The sequence below is a fragment of the Nuphar pumila genome, chromosome 9 (genome assembly GCF_984573655.1).
Source record: "Nuphar pumila chromosome 9, dmNupPumi1.hap1.1, whole genome shotgun sequence".
NCBI classification, from domain to species: Eukaryota; Viridiplantae; Streptophyta; class Magnoliopsida; order Nymphaeales; family Nymphaeaceae; genus Nuphar; species Nuphar pumila.
This window is the reverse complement of record NC_143257.1, coordinates 117,572,021-117,590,102: the sequence shown is the minus strand read 5'-3', so window position 1 is coordinate 117,590,102 and position 18,082 is coordinate 117,572,021. Positions and strand designations below refer to the sequence as shown.

At 36.2% G+C, this 18,082-nt stretch overlaps 1 protein-coding gene across 1 annotated transcript; it reads right to left on the bottom strand.

Moving 5' to 3' along the window:
• Window positions 1-14,996: 14,996 nt before the first annotated feature.
• On the bottom strand, window positions 14,997-17,745 carry LOC149829022 (putative inorganic phosphate transporter 1-10). Its single transcript, XM_090017030.1, has one exon. The coding sequence runs from the start codon at window positions 16,854-16,856 to the stop codon at window positions 15,297-15,299; it is 1,560 nt and encodes a 519-aa protein (XP_089873156.1). The 5' UTR covers window positions 16,857-17,745; the 3' UTR covers window positions 14,997-15,296.
• Between the last annotated feature and the right edge of the window lie 337 nt (window positions 17,746-18,082).

Genomic DNA, 18,082 nt, shown 5'->3' with positions numbered 1-18,082 from the left:
CAAACCCTATAAAATAATGTTTCTTTATACTTTTTTACATTGAAAAATTAAGGATCTTAACTTGTACTTGGATCGGACTCGGACCTGGGTCTGATGCGAAGCATAATAAAACCATACCTGGCTCCATATAAGAATTGTACCCTCTGAGTCTGTCCTGAATTCTTAACTGGACCTCCTTTTATGACCAAACACTGACCTTCTAAGGTTTGGTTCGGGTAAGTCTAGGTCAAACCTGACTGTTGAGACCTCTCTAATGAGCATGTACATGGTCAATAATATGAGTAACATGACATCTAGGGTTTGATAGAGTCTTTTGGAAGCTATGCCACAAAGATATGTTACAACCCCATGCGACTCGAGTTTGACACTCAATTAGTATTGAAAAATGGCTTTGCTCATCATGATCTATGACAGTGATGTGTCTTCGTCTTCTTTTTCTTCCTTGAATCACAAAATAGAGTGGTGGTGATGGTTTAGGTCACATCGAAGTCCAACACATCCATGAAGCGTGAATGAGTTCATGAACTTGCAAAAAATCCAGTTGTAGTTTTTAAGTTCATTAACAGGATTATCCATGGCTTCTGGTTACCAAACAAATATGTTTGCTGGTATGAATCATGACTTTCATAGGTTTTTTTGCAAATCTAATCCTACAAATGCATTCGTGGTCCATTTGCTAAGAATCAACTGTTGGATCATTGTAATCCGATAAAAAAATATGATTTTTTATGCTTGAATATTTATAAAAATTCTTGATTTTCAACCCTTGAATACATCGTAATTGGATAATCTAAGAGTCTGTTAATATAAAACCAAGCTTCTAGATCGCATCACATCCTATGAAAATTTCAAAAAAAAGTAAAAGAACCCATAAAAATCTTGATTCATACCAGTAAACATACTTCAGTTACCCTACATGTATTTATGTTATTTTAACATTGACTCAAGCCAAGAACTTCTAAGATCCAATTTACAAAAAGAAAGGGCAAATTAAAGATGATTATCAGATTTATTACCAATTTACAAAAAACCATGTCCTTTCAATTATTGCATTCAATTGCTTGTTTTTATTTTTTCAATCATAAAACAAAATAACAAAGACGTAAGTGGCACTCACTTTTGGCACCATTCTTATCTTGGCCTAGACCCAAAACAAATGACAAACATGGCTAATTCATGACTCAAAATATGAGCAATCTGGCCAATTATTTTTTTTTTTTATGGTTTCGCCCTTTTGTCGCTTAAAAAATTCGGTACCCACTTTTCTAAGTTATCGGCTGAAAAAACCAGGTGCCATGTAAATTGTCTCCTAAAAGGTCAGGCACCATGTCGCCTGAAAAAATCAAGTGCCATGCAAATCGCTGCCTAGAAAAATCAGGCACCATGTAAGTTTTGTTGCCTGAAAAAATCAGGTGCCATGGTTTTGACCAAACAAAGGAGTAAAACTGTCAAGAAAATTGTAAATTGGCTAAGTTTGTTGCATTTTCTAGTTCACAGTCAGATATTGTACTAAAAATTAGTGCCGTCTATGTCATTGTCCATAAAATAATAACGTATCTTATGTTCTTTGTCAATGCAGTAATTTTTGAGGACATTTTATTTATCTTACTTGACTAAATCATGGCCAACTAATTGTTTTTAGGGCCAGAATAGTCTGTTTTTGATAAAATATGAAAAATTCATGCAGTTAAATATAATATTAAAAAGTTCTGTTGTGCCTTTTAGTAAATAGGTCTTAATCTTCTTCTTTTTTGGTGTATATTATAGAGAAAATGACAGAGGGAGAATTGGGTTTTTGACATCCGTGAAGTGCTGCTATGATGTAAGACAACTGCCGAAGTTGCTATCCAACCAAGACATGCTTCCACTTAAGCACTCCACATGATTGTGTATCCCCTTTGCTCCCAACAGGCATATGATGCCTGAAGATGCATTCATATATCCACATGAAAAATGTCACACAATTTTATTCCAACAGGATTACTGATATGCTACTGCACACTAAACATGACCAAGTTCATGATAATGTATAAGAACTCTTTTAAAACAAACAAAAAAGAGAAAAATGGTAGTCTATAAACATGGTAATGTCAAAGTAAGGTAAATATTAGCTACTGATGAAGGTACAGAATTATCGAGTAGAAATCACCTCTTTTTCATATTTTATTGATTTTTGTTGTAGATCAGAACATATAATGTGATTGTAGATCAGAAAATATAAATGTGATCAGCATATTCTTTTAGTAGGAAATGGGGTTTGAATCATGTGATTGTGAAATATAAGCAGGTTTTGTAAGGGCTTAAGAATTGGACAGACATCAGAAAAACACAATCTAAGATCAGAAAAACTATACTGAATACAACTAGATGAATGACTAGAATATAAGAACTAAAATATGAAAACTAGAAATATGGGCATTTCCAACATTTTTTTTGCAAATCCAACAATGTGGATGTGCTTGGCATGGTGAATTTGCTAGGAATCAACCATTGGATCGTGTATTTTCGATGAAAAAATATGATTTTTGAATGCTTGAATATTTATGAAGTTTACGAGCCATTAATTTTAAAGCCTTAAAAAAAACTCATATATGCATCAAAATTGGATGATTCAAGAGTGAGTTCTTATAAAATAAAACATGTAGATCACATTCGCACGGTTAGATTCAAGAAAAAAGAACAAAATTCCATAAAAATCGTGCTTCACACATTAGTTCTTATATTTTCAGTTCTCATATTCTAGTGACTCACAACTAGATGGTCAGATTGATCCGCTACAGCTTGCATCCTTGATTTTTAGCTCAATATATAGCTTCATACCTTCATTGGCACCAAAATACCTTGCATTCTTTCTCCATCTTACCAGTGAGTCATATGTAGATTTTGAGTCCAAAACATTCCTGTAGTCCAAATAAATTTGATCTTCAAGGTGGTCATCATTCTCACTATCATTCATTGCTAGCCTTTCAAAGTATCGAATGACACTACCTGCAAAATATGTACCTATATATTTTAAAAAAAGACTACTGAGACAGATCAATCCCAGCCCTAGCAGGGACTGATCGAAGTCTCTAGGATTCCGACAATCACCGATCCACGAGTGGGTCACTGCTATCCCATACTCGATCGAACCCACACTCATAAGAGTCCAGCCTGCAATGGTAGGATTGACTTATTTTTTTCTAAAAACTGAATTCATTGATCCGTCCCGACTCAGCCAAGGACCGATTCGAATTTGGTTGTTTGCTCATGTGCATGACTGATCCAAGTATGGATTAGTCCACGCATTCGGTCAATGATTTTGCAATCGATTCGATGCTCAATAAGTATGAACCAACATCGACATTCATATATATAATATTCTATGTATGGGTTCAGACCAATTCGCCCTCAAAGTATGTTCGTATATACGAGTCTTGATCTACGAGTATCGGATAGAACCCCCATACCTCAATCATCGAAAATTATCAGAGTTGAAACTGCCCGAACACCGAGCTAATTAACGTGGACTCGAACTGACCACTTCTTCCGGATGTGGTTGTTCCTCCTTGCCCAGCTACACCGCCACAAGCTCCAAACATATGGAGATGAAAGAGGTGAAAGGGAAGAGAGTTAAGAGAAGAGGAAAGAGAATTGGAGAGGGGAGAAAAGAAAATAGAAGGGGGGTGGGGGGAGTGTGACCTTCTCTTTATTTATAAAACTTGGGACTTCCAAAATCCTCAAGCCATGTAACTTTCCTATTTCACATCACTTGCAAGCTCCCTTATTTCCATTTTTTTCTTATCTCCTTGTTTTTAGATTTTTTTATACTATATATATTTTACCAAGCTTATACAACTATATATCATACATATATTGCATACTATATGAAGTATTTTATATATGTACATTATACTTTATATATTAGTTTACCTCTTAAATAAGAGGTTCAAACCAAGCACAAGAGGGCCCACAAGGGTGGGATGTCCTCTCTTCCAAAACTTTCTTAAAATCTTTCTACCCTTTCAAACCATTTTAGAAAGTTTGATTTTTATTTTATTTTGTCTCTTATTTTTTGTTTTCTTTTTTAATTAGAACTTCAACCCATATGAGAGGGCCCACTAGGATGGGACGTCCCCTCCTAGACAGTTTCCTATTACCAAAACCAAGAATTAAAGTTTGATTCTTTGTTAAATTAATAATTTCATTTAATTTAGAAAATATTTAGATTTTTCTATGACTTTGAATTGAAAGAGATTTTATTAGGATTTATTTTTAGATTATTATTTTATTAAATTTCATGTAGAATGCCCATTAGGTTGGGCCCACATAGATCCATATAAAATTTTTGTTTATTCACAATTTTCATTTCATAATAGTTTATGGATTTTAACCTTAGATTTTTTCTAGATCCAATAGAGATCCAATCCAGTTTATGTAACCCAAACCTCAACCAAAAATCTAATATTTTTGTTAAAGTTCAGGTTCAACAAAAATCCAAATTAGTCTAAAATTGAATTTGAATTAATTTAAATTAACTCTAAATTAATTCTAATTAATCTCTACAAATTTTGGGTTCACTTTCGAATCTAATCCAAAAGTATTTCGAATTATTATGCAGATTGGATTTCGAATTAATATCCATCAAATAACTACTTTTCACTAAATAAAAAAAACATATTTTAATACTTAGAAAAGTCTAAAAAATCGTAGGTATTACAATGTGAGTGAGAATAGCTGCTCATAAACTAAACTAAGGAATTTTATGATTTACCTAGTGCACAAGGTGCTTGATCCAAATGCTTTTTACTTCATGTATGCATGATAAATCTTGTGTGTTCCTAAAACATTATGCATGCTACCATAAAAGACTAGATGTAGTTATTTGCATGTGATTATAGATTTCTGCATGTGAGCACGACTTAGTAAAACTCATTTTCGAATCTATGTATACGTAAGCATGAGTTAAATGTTTAGGTTCCTTGGTAATCTATCTTCTCTTTATGAAGCATGTTATTGAAATATTTTGAATATTGAACTGTTTCTCTTATGTTTGGCATACTTTGATTGAACTGAAAACCCAGAGATTGTGGCATTTAAAGAATAATAAACCCTTTCCTTCTTGTTATGGTTGATTGAGAAATGGACTTAGTGATAGGTTTTGTGAAAGCACTATTTTCTTTTGGACTTGGGCCTTAGTAGGTTACGTATTTGTTGTTGGGATTAATAACACTCAAAGTTCACGATCTTTCTGAATTTCTCTTAGTGTGGACCATAGGAAATGGTTTTCCCATGTGTAAACCTATTGTGGGAGGGCAATAGGGCCTTAGTAGAACATGATGTTGATGGGGCATATGGGTGACTCCATGTATGCAATTAAGAGTTTGCACAAGTTAGTAATAATCTCATAAGTTAATAACTTTGTGTAGCTTGTTGGGTAAGGGCTTGTGTACCTATAAGGTATGATGAGTATTAGTGTAAAAATAAATAATTTTTTAATTAATTATGGAACAAGTTACACAAAGATGTTTGGTTACACTCTAAAAGATGGGGTAACCTGTCACCTTGAGTGACTTTGTACTCGTCTTGTGAGCGAGTTTACACCAACCTCGTAAGATTCCTTCTCAGTTGACGGTGGCAGGTTGTTGTTACGGGCCCCATCTTGTCACTAGGGTAGACTAGTCTCCAACCATGATAGCTTAGAGAATAAGGACTCATTTGTGTTAGAGGTCCTGCTATGTACGTTAGCGGTAGTGTACTATGACTTTGTTCTATAAAAGGAATGCCTTGATGAAGGGTTCTAGACCTTGGTGCTGGTGTAACTAAGTGCTTTTGGGGTTAGTAGAAGATATAAAATATCAGTATTTAAAATTTTACCTTTATGTAGACCGGTGAGCCTATAACGGCTTGAGGCGAGGGTGCCCTTATGAAAACAAAAATTAATATCGAAACAAAATAATTGTACATGTATCATATATAAAGCAAAAAAATAACTTAAATGGAGAAAGTAATTAAAATATGTTCATAAATCTAGGTTGTGCATGTGTTGGTGCCTCCCTCTTGAGTTAGAGGTTGAGTCAAGTCAGATTTTGCAGGGAGTCTGGTATTGGACTCGTATTGAGCTGTGGACTTGGTTGGAGTCCAATTTGGTGCATCAACCTATCCATGTTTGTTATCGCAAGATGGGAGATTGAGTTTTCTACTGAGACATGTGGTTGGTCTCACTCATACTTACTTTTCCTTTTCAGATATCCACGGGTAGGCATACTTGGATGGCAATGGATGTGGTGGACTCGAGTATCTCTAGAGCTGGATCGTGAATTCATTCTAGTCTTTGGACTCCTTTGTGTTTTGAGACTGTCACTGTTATTTGCTTTGAGAATTTTATAAAAGTACTAGCTTTTGTAAATGGAACTTTGAAAGTCAATATATGTAATGTTTTGATTCATAGTGTATTGTATTGCTTACTGTGATTGAATTTTCTTTCATCTGATTTTAGAAAAGAATTTGATATAGTTTTTCCTTCCATTGTGTACTCATTAAAAAAAATTGGCTCAATTTTCTTTCGGGTGTTACACAAGGACACCATGTTGTGTTCAGTCTTGTCTTGACCATGTTTAGGACAGTCACATGGTCCTTGTCTAGCATTTGTATCAACGATGTTAGAACACTATTGTCCATGTGTTGCATTTGATTTATCATCGTAGAACACAAATGTTTAAAATTTGTATGTTTTGATAAAAAAACATCATATTCTAAGCATAAAAATTAAAAGTAGATTTAACATGCATTCACTAAATAAATTTCAAAAAAAAAAATTAAAATATACTCAATAAATTGCAAAAATAAGGATTAAAATACAAAACTTCTAAAATCTAAGCATACAAAAAAAAATCAGATTTAACGTACATTCAGTCAGTAAGTTGCAAAATTAGGGATTAAAATAGAACACCCCTAAAATCTAAAGTGTATCTTAAAAAAAAATAGATTTAGCATCATCCACTCAATAAATTCCAAAAATAAGAATTAAAATACAAAGTCACTAAACTCTAAAGCATGCAAAAAAAAATTAGATTTAGCATTATTCACTCAATAAATTGCAAAAATAATGATTAAAATACAAAATCCTTAAAGTCTAAAGCATACCTAAAAAAATTAAATTTAGCATCATTCACTCACTAAATTACAAAAATAGGGATTAAAATACAAAATCTCTAAAACCTAAAGTATACAAAAAAATGGATTTAGCATAACTCACTCAATAAATTTCAACAATAGAGATTGAAATACAAAATCCCTAAAATCTAAAGCATATCCAAAAAATCAAATTTAGTATCATTCACTAAATAAATTATAAAAGTAGTGATTAAAACACAAAATTCTTAAAAACTAAAGCACAACCCCAAAAAATAGGATTTAGCATCATTCACTCAATAAATTACAAAATAGGGATTAAAGTACAAAAGCCCTAAAATCTAAAGTATATCTATAAAAAAAATTGAATTTAACATTATTCACTCAATAAATTATAAAAATAGGGATTAAAATAAAAAAACTTTAAAATCTAAAGCATATCCTAAAAAAACTTGGGTTTAGCATCATTACTAGGGATTAAAATACAAAACGCCTAAAATCTAAAATATAAAACTCCTAAAATCAGATTTAGCATCGTTCACTCAATAAATTTCAAAAATAGGGTATAAAATATAAAACTCTTAAAGCCTGCAGATTTTTTGCATCATTCACTCAATAAATTACAAAAATAGGAATCAAATATAAAACTCCTAAGATCTAAAGCTTATAAAAAAAATTGGATTTAGCAAACCTTAACCCTAAAATCAGGTTAGGGTTCATTCGATAGCAGAGAGAGAGATTTATACTAGAAAAACTATTGTGCTTAAGAGGACACCAAAGATGAGTGCAGTTAGAGGGTGGGGTGGGTGGGGTGCATGGGTGGCAGGAGGAGAGGAGGTGTCTGTTTGGGTGAGATTTCTCCACCTGCCCCCTTTTTTTGTGTATATGTTTTGAAGGGGTGCTCAACGCGGTTTGAACACCTCTAGTCCATGGGAGGGGCAAAATAGTGTTGGATGCACCCACACCCCTAAACTGGATGTGCAATGATGTAGTATCTTATGGCCCCACACATCTCACTATTGCATGGGCTAGAGGAGAGCCATATTTTGGGTAGGGTGTGCACGTGCCCACCATGACCCAGAAAAAATCCCAAGAGGTAATGGTTTAGGGAGAGGCACAGTGCCCACCCTGTCCTAGACTACAAGTGGGCAGTTCCCCGGGTCAAGGTGGACAACACTCATGCATGACCCAAATGGGTTAGGGTAACCCCTAGCCAAGTGACGAGTACATACCCACCTCTGTCTCTCTTTTTTCCTTTGGTTAAACAATTTTTAGTTTTTGTTTTGTTTTTAGTTAGCAAAAATTTATGATTTTTTTTAGGATTTAAGGTATTGACTTGGACTTTTCCAAATGACATAAATGTTTAATTAGAGGTTTAATTTCTTTTGTGTTCTTTTTTTTTAGAATTTTGTGATAATAGCATGAATGTTTTGATTTTAGGGGTTTTATTTATTTTTTAGCGTAATTTATGATATTTTTTAGGGTTTATTTTATTTTATTTTAAAAATAGAATAAATGTTTGATTATGATTTTAAGGTTTTTTATATGTTTTTTATTTAGCATTAGGCATGTAATGAATGCTTTATTTAAGTTAGAATATTAGAGGGGTTTTTTCAATGAACATAAATCCATGAATTTTTTAGAGATTATGGTATTGGTTTGAATTTTTTTAAATGATGCAAATGTTTAATTACAGTTTTTAGGTTTTTTGAGTTATTATATATATATATATATATATATATATATATATATATATATATATATATAAACAAGATTCTATTAATGCATGCTTGATTTTGGTTATAACTTATCAAACCCCTAAATCTTTTATTTTTGTTAGAATTTAAGTTTTTCATTTGGTTTCTAAAATGACATGAATATTTAATTATGCATTTTTATCTTTTTTAATAAACATTAAACATGATTCCGTGAATGCATACTTGATTTTGGTTAGAATTTTAGTGGTTTTATGTGTCTATTTCATTTAATGTATCTATAAATCATGTTGTTAGAATTTAGGCTTCGTCAAAAATGTTAGAATTTAGGATTTTGATTTTTTCTTTTACGGTGCATTTGTACCCACCCTAGTTTAGATTTCTGGCTTCGCCCCTGAAGTGGGCGTATGGACTCCACTCCTTGAGGGAATGTGGACCGTGCCATCCCCATAATCAAATGACTTTTTAAGTGACTCCTATTCATAGGCAGGTTTCTCTCTCTATTATAGAAAAAAAGGTACACTTAAAGCCACTATGTTATCTCTCTCTCTCTCTCTCTCTCTCTCTCTCTCTCTCTCTCTCTCTCTCTCTCTCTCTCTTTCTCTTTCTCTTCAGGCCAACGATTTTAACAATTAAAGCAAGATTTGGTGTTTGGATACAGGATCCTAGAAGGATCCAAAATCCATCTAGATATGGGTTTGCACTATTTAATTGATCCAAATAGAATAGAATCCAATAGGATCCAAAACCAAAAATAAAACCCAAATCTGAATTTTTTAATTGGAATGATGAAAAGAAAATTTTTAATATAATTGTACTTGTAGGGGATAAGGTGGCTCGACCTCTAGTGGGACCCACCTATCCAAGAGGAGAGGGTTGACCCCCTTCTCTCTTTCTTAGAAACAAATGTCACTTATTTTAAAAAGAAATTAATTAAAAAAAGAAAATAATGAAGCAAATATGATAAGAAAAATAAATACATTAGGCAAGTGAGGGGTGCCCCTCCTAAGTGGGCCCTCTTACTTAAACAACACAAATTCACCTTAGTTGGACTAAGCAAATCCGAAAGCAAGGATAGAGGAATGGTGGATCAACCTCCCCTCTTCTCTCTATGGAAGTGAATATACAAGAATAAAAAAAATAAGTCAAGAGAAGGTAAGACAATAAGGAAAGGAAGAAATCTGAAAAAAAAATGTGGAAGGATTAAGTACTTACTCTGTTTTAGTCTGAATCGTATAGAAAGGAGGGAGCGTCCCTCTCATCTTTTCATGTGATGAGAGAGCTAGGCAAGGAAGGCAGCTCATGCCCATCCCTCTCACCCTCTTTCTTTATCACACTCTCTTTTTCTTTTCTCCCATTCTCTCTTCTCTCTCAACGCCTCTCTCTTCTCTCCCACATGTTTTTGTGTGAGAGATCCCATTGAAGAAGTGTAGTTCGGTGCTTGGAGGTGGGTGCATGTGCATTGACTGCACTATTTTTCACTTTCAGGGGTTCTATTTCATGCTCCAGCAAGGTAGGTTCTCTGACTATGACACATAAATGGTAGATCAACTTGTAGGAATATGTTGGAAGGCACAACACCATGTGTATCGATCCACCTAATCCAGCAAGGTCGATTGCGTAGTTTGTGTGAATCGAAGACACACATGTATGTGTGTGATTATGTTTAGATATTGGGACCAAATAGTTGTATTCATTCTATGGATTGTCTTTGTGGTATGTGCTAATCACATTCTAAAATAAAATTTTATTGTCATGCATGATTGGTTAGATTAGATGTTTATTTTGTATATTTGATTCTTGTTATGAGCATCAACCAGCTTCAAGAGAATTTATGTTTCTCCTAGAATACGAACTCAACAAATAAAAGTAGAAATACAAGGATGTTCTACACATCTGGGGTTTGATTTTAGAATTTTGTTTCATTTTATTTGGGTTGGATTGGTGGGCAATGTGTCTCTTGCAACACGAGATTATTTTTTTATCCTGTTTGCAGAACTATACCGATCAGTTTCAGAAAAAGGTCTGATTCTCACATATTTCTCATCCAAAAAAAATAAATAAAGATTCTATCATGATCTATTTATCCAGAACTTATGTTTGAAATGTTGTTTTGATTTAATTAAACTTGTTTCATAGGAGATATGCCTGTTGCAACATGTGACTGTATTCTATCCTATTTATAGAACTGTCCATTTTTTTTTTAATTCAACTTGTTTAAGAAGAAAATTTGTATCTTCTAGATAATGAATCCAATAAATGTAAATAAATTTTTTATCATGATCTACACATCCAGGACTTGGGTTTAGAACTTTGTTTCAGTTTATTTAGATTGATGTTGAGAAAATTATGTCCATCGCAACAGGAGAGAAAGTTATGTCTTGTTCACAGGTTTCAACCCATGTGTCTAGATTCAGATTATAGCTCCTTCATATATATATATATATATATGCTTCATATAAAATCAATGCTCGCATGATCCAATCTCTGCCTCCAAAATTAATATGATTGGAGCATGCCACCTTGTCATAGGTTCAAAGGTAAGTAATGGTTTTTTTCTAGAACACATTTTTTAATTCCAACCCCTACCACTAAGGTAACTATATGACTAGAGCCTGCCACCATGCCATAGACTCGTAGTAGGTATTAGCCTTTTGCATAATTCATTTCATGCCCCTTTTCCTTTTTACTCTTTTTAATATTTTTTCTATCAAGATAAAAAAGAAACAACCTCTCAGTACCTATGAGGCAAGTTAACATCAACAGGTATTCAACATATAACTCTTTTCGTGGATAGTTGGTTGTTTAGGTGGGTTTCCAAAGGATTTACACTTATGCATTGATGATAATCTTATGTCCTTATAATTTATCCTTATAGGCTCATGGGCTAAAACTATTGGATTAAAGTATATTGGTTGAACACTACCTTATTTTCTCCTCACAATTATATGTCCTATGTTATAGGCTCTCGTGTGCAGGAACATACTTGAGGAAATGACTATTTTGAAAAGAATTAGATTAAGGATAATATATTTTTAGATGTGACGCATTGACTAGATTTGATAGCTTAACCCTATCAGCATTGAGGAGTCAATATGAGTGCCCAAGAAAGACCTTCTTGATTACATACGGACCCTTCCAATTTGGGTACTATTTCCCCAAATGATGGCTGCCAGTGTGGTGTTTCTATTTGAGGACAAGATCATTGGCCTGAAATGATCACCCAATCACACGTGCTTTGCATAATGGTGTTATATCCTTCTCCTATAACTATTTATGTGCCTAGCCTCTAGAAGCCTTCTCTCGTCTAATAGGTCTAGTTCTACTATATGAATTTCTTGATGTGACTCTAAAAGCATCTCTAGTCTAGGGCTATTGTCATCCTAAGAGATGACAATTATACTTGTAAATGTAAAATGGTCTTAATCCCATATACAAACTTAAAAGGAGTGACATTCGTAGGAGTTAGAGTGGTTATCCTATAAGCCCATAGCGCATCATGCAATTTATCATGCCAATCATGGTCCCTAGTAATGTTTATCTATGACCCTGATGTTGGGCTATTCCTAACTTCTTGTAAATCCTATTTACTTTTTTTTCTTAAAATGGGTTCCATTGTCACAAACAATGTCTTTGAGAATGTCAAACCTATAAACAATGTTATTGTGGATGAAAAAAACTATATGTTGACCTTCAACAAAGGCTAGGGAGATGGCCTTCACCCACTTGGTTAAGTACTCGATTGCTACCAGGATGTACCTATGATTATTGGGTGTTGATGGGTTTATGACTCCTATGATATCAAAGGCCTACATAGAAAATGGATATGGGGAGACCATAAAATGTTATGTTGAAGATGGTGTGCAGATTACAATCCATGAAACTGACATGTCTCACATCTTTTGACATATTGGTGAGACCCATGGTTGGACAATAGTACTATGCTCTTAAAATCATTTTTTGCCATAATTTGAGCTCCAATATATCCACAACACGCCTCCATAACACTTGTTAGGGATTTATTGGATTTCTTCTCTATTTACATACTTCAGGAGTTCTTGGAAAACCCTCGCTTTTATAGTACCCCTCCTATAATGACAAAATAGGACGCCAGCCTCCTAAGGATTTTCTTGTCTATGGGGGTTGCATTTTCATGGTATTCATCATTTTTGAGAAAGTTTTTCATATTGAAATAGTTTCGCTTCTTTGGGTTCGACCCAATTAACTTGTTCTATAGGATTTTCAAATGCATGCCTCATAATTTTTCCTATGGTGATGGTCCTTTTTGATAGGACTGGGTTGATTGGGATATTGGAGGCTAGGATAGCTAGGCTATCGACAAATTGGTTATCGTGCTTACTAGATGGGAGAAAGTGCACCTATCAAAGTCTCTAGAAAGATCCAATGCTAGGTTGTTATAAGGAACTAACCTTTTCGGTTTTGTTTTCATTCCTTGTTAACTTGGTTGATGACTAATAGAGAATCTCCTATGGTGTCTACTTTCTTAACTCCAAGTTCTATTAATACTTTCATTCCTTGAACTAAAACTTCATATTCAGTCGTGTTGTTGGTGCATGAGAATTATAATTTCAAATAATGGGGTATCTCAATTCCTTCAAAGGTAACTAACACAAACCTAATGTCTGTCTGCTCCCCGAACATTATAAATTCATCAAAGAACATGTTTCAAGATTGTGGCTTTTTTTCTAAACATAGGATATTCTCATATGGTACCCACATTTTCTCTTCTATGTGTAAGTCAGCTAGATGGTCTGCTATTGCTTGCCTTTTAATGAAATTTTGAGATATGTACTTCAGATCAAATTCTATCAGCCATCTAGTGAGTCTTTTTGTGAGCATCGGCTAACCAAAGAGATATCTAATCAGATCGAGCCTAGAGATAACTTTCACCTCGCATGCTAGCATGTAATGTCGAAGCTTTTGAACTGCATAAACCATTTGTCATCAAGTAGCTGCTTCAAGAGTGCTTGAAAAGCCAACAACTACAGGTTGTGGTTGTGTGACAGATCGTATAAATATTCCTGGTCTTTGATTTCTCCCATCCATCACCAAGGACAGATACACTGCTTGAGAAGCTACGGTGATTGATGTTGACCCATCAACTCTTCCATTCCTTTATTATACCAGTCAATAATGATCTAAGAGGAAATTCCAAGTTAGGCATATAAACAAGGGTAAATATGAAATCTATGGACCCCAATTATAATTAGGGGTGCCAATGGGTCGGGTTTACCCGGACCAGATTAAGACCCAGGGTCCAAACCTGAAGGTCCAATTAATACATGGACCCGGGTATAGTTTGTGAAATTTTATACCAGACCCGGGCCCAACCTGAGTTCCATTAAGACCCACAAATTTTCCATGTAAAAATGATAAAGAATATTATTTTACCTGGTATGTTTGGGTCTGGTTCATGTAGTTCTTATCAGGTTTGGGTATGGTTTCTCTTATAATAGACCCTATTAGACTCAATAAAAAATCTGGTCTAAGTCTAGTTCCATCAGGGTCCCAACCAAACCCGACCAGTTGACACCCCTAATTATAATAGCCAACTTAATTTCACTTGCCATCGTTAGATACTGCTTCTTAAGAAACAAAATGGGTGATTGTAGGAATGGGAACAACAAAAATAAAAAATTGTTTCACCTTCTACTTCCCTTGGACTGGCAATAAATAAAAATACTAGGTTCTAGCAGAGATAGCATTAATCATGATGAAACCAACAAGGGGATCTGCTTGTCTGGCAGGAGCAGTTGGTGCACGTCACCTTGTGTTGGGACGTTGCAAGTTCCAATTAGTATAGTTGTATAACTGGTAGGGGTCTGCCTAACCCCAGCTTTCTCTGTCGAAAAAAAGCATTGATCATGATAAAGGAATAATTGTTCATAGGTTCAAGGCTGAGCGAGAGAGTAATTTTTTTTCATTCAAAGACTTTTTAATGAACATTCAATGACTTACAATTGTTTGCATTACAACCCAAAAAATTATCCTTGATGAAATATAAAGGGGAAGAGTATGAATCACTTACAAAAGGAGCAATAGCCAAAAGCATAAAATTGACCAGATAAACAAACACACCCTCAAATTGAACAGATACACAAACAGACCCTTTCACTCATTTATAGAGAGAGAGAGAGAAAGATTTCACATGGACACGTACTACATTTTTTTGTGTGATGATCTAAATCTCCTGCCACAAACCCTCTTTTAACTCTATCATAACTCAACCAACGGGAAAACGACTAGAAGAATTACATACCACAGGACTGCCCCTCCAACCAAGAAGGGTCCTATCCTCTGACATATGATGACAGAGGGGTCTAAATTGATCCTAGGCATCCAATTGATGCATCTGGATGGCTAGATTAACTACATCCAGGTGATTAGAATGTGGTTGGATCCTAGCCATTGGTTGGGTAGGTAGGGTTAAACGTAGGATAGATCTCATCATATGTCAAGATGATGGGATTCATTCACCACCCCCAACTCCCTCTCCTCCCTCTCGTTGTCCTCCAAAGACCGTCCATTGGTTTCAGCAGTAAAAAGGATGGTGAGTAGCATCCCAACCCCCGATATAACACTCAACGCTATCAAGCTTCCTGACATCCAATCTGCACTCCTTCTTGACGACCAGTAGAACCCAATTGCACCAAGTATCGCGCCTACCTTCCCCATGGCCCCCGCTATCCCATGACACATCGATCGCAGCCTCGTCGGAAACAGCTCCGCCGGCACGATGAAGCTCGTCGTGTTCGGCCCCAAGTTGCAGAAGAAGAAGGTCAGCCCGTAAACCACAAAGAACCCGAATCCTTTATGAGCTTTCCAGATGTGATTGTACATCAATCCGGTGACTAACAGAAAAACAGTCATGAAGAAGAATCCGATCGCTTGTAGCTTCACCCTTCCTATTCTGTCGATGAGGACGACGGCGAACCAGTACCCTGGTATCACCAAAGCAATGACGATGATCGATTGGTATTTCGCAATCTCGAGTACTTCCGTGTAGACATTCATGTCTTTGGGGTGGGACAGCCTGGAATCATACACTTTGGATTGGAATAGGACGTTGGTGTAGAACACCACATCGACCATTAGCCACACCACTGATGCTACGATCAAATCCTTGCCATGGTTGATTAAGAAGTTCCTCGTGCATATATCGTAGTCCGGCATCGACCGCACCGCGGCTTCCTCCTGATCTCTGTGCTGGTCTTCTCGTCCCATTGATTGTAGATGCATCACACTTCCCATGTCTCTGGTCGCTTTGGGGACGTTCTTCTCAACGAGTGCGGTGTACCGAGCAGTTTCTGGCATCTTCATCCGCCAGTAGTACGTCATTGCAGCCGGAATTGCACCAAAAATGAGGATCAATCTCCATGCCAGATCGGCTTCCGGAGGTGTTGACCCCGCAAGATCTTGAGAAAACGTTGGTGGGTGATGGGAAATTGCCTGGAAAATGGCTGCGATGATGACGGTGACTGCGGAACTGGTGAGGATTCCGAATCCCTGCATTGAGAAGACGGCAGCGATGAACGAGCCTCGGGTTAGTCGGTTGGCGTACTCGGACATGATGGTAGCAGACAGAGGATAATCACCACCAATTCCCAAACCTAAGAAGAATCTGAAGATGCAAAGGGTGGATATAGTGCAGTTCTTGGTGCGGCATATGGAGAAACCTGAGGCAACGGAGGTGAAGATCATGAGGAGGAGAGACAGACCATAGACTCTCTTCCTTCCCTTGGTGTCGCCGAGGCGGCCGAAGACAAGTTGGCCGACTACAGTGCCCAAGAGAGGGATCCCAATCAAGAGAGAGAGAATTCCAGCCGGAACAACACCAGGGTCATCTGTGGTAGTGTAGTAAACACGGCCAATGAATTTGGCTATAGGAGTGATGGAGAAGAGGTCGTAGGCGTCAGTGAAGAGGCCCATTCCTGCAATTATAATGGCGTTGAAATGGTACCATTGGACCTTTGCTGTATCAAGCGCAGTTAGAACCCTGAGAGCCATTTCCCTCCCTCTTGGAGAGAGAGATCAGTATTCCCTCGAGCGGCAGGGAGGAGACAAGTCTTTTATAGGAATCGATGGTTCAGAGGCTTAAAAGAAGGTTTGGAGGATGTTGCTTTTACAGGTTCTAAACTTAAAGTCTCCGGTGAAATAGACAAAGTGGGAAAGTCTGATCAGTAAGATTTTGGTGTTGTTAAGAAGTGATAATGAAGACTTTTGTTGGTTTTGGATGAAATTTTGAACAAATTCTCATGAGAGAGGCATTTTCTATCCAATTTCTCTGAGAGAGAGAGAGAGAGAGAGAGAGAGAGAGAGAGAGAGAGAGAGAGAGAGAGAGAGAGGATTTTTTTTTTGTTTGACAGGCAAGATGGGGTTAGGCAGGATTTTGGTGTTATTCGCAGAAGGAAGAAGTCTAAAGATTGGCTTCAAGGAAGTTGCTCATTCTTTAAATACCCTATCTTGGAATTCTCGCGCAAGGCCCACAATAACACGCAACGAGAGAGACCTTGTGACCTTTTTTATTCTAATTGTTTCTAGTTTTAATTAATGCTTAGGTCAAACTCTTACAAAACTATATAATAAGGCATGGGGGCATGTCACCGGTGATGTAGCTTCGGGTAATCACAAACACTGAACCTTTTTAGCGCACAAGCAACACAACACACGCACGAGCAGAAACAACAGTAAGCGCATGACCAATCACTAAGAAAGCAAAAAGGCAAGGTTGCAAAAAGTTTTTTTATAGATACTTGAAAGCAAAATACATCAAAAGGAGGAGAGAGAGTCCAAATACACAGGGTTCTTAAGTTGTAAGGCCTTTTGGGGCACTCGAGAATACCAAAAAGGTATATACATTAGAAACAAAAAGGTGAAAAACATAGCAGTCTGGAACACGCTCTCCCGCCTAAGTTGGTGTCATCATCGACACCAATTGTTCATGGTAGTCCTCTACAAGCTGTCAATGTTGAAACATGTTGGTGGCCTTCTCCCAGGTGGCTTCACGTTTTGGCAATCCCTTCCACTGCACTAAGTACTTTTTTACTTCCCTAAGGTAGTTGTTGGAATGGTTGAGGATGACTTCAGGTTCTTTGCCTGGGACGCTAGTTGTTGATGGTGTGCACTGCAGAATGAGAGCACATTAAGGCATGCTCCGTTTAGGGTCTTCTTCATCTTCGTGGAATGACTTCATATTACATATGTGGAATACCGGATGCACTTGAAAGTTTGCT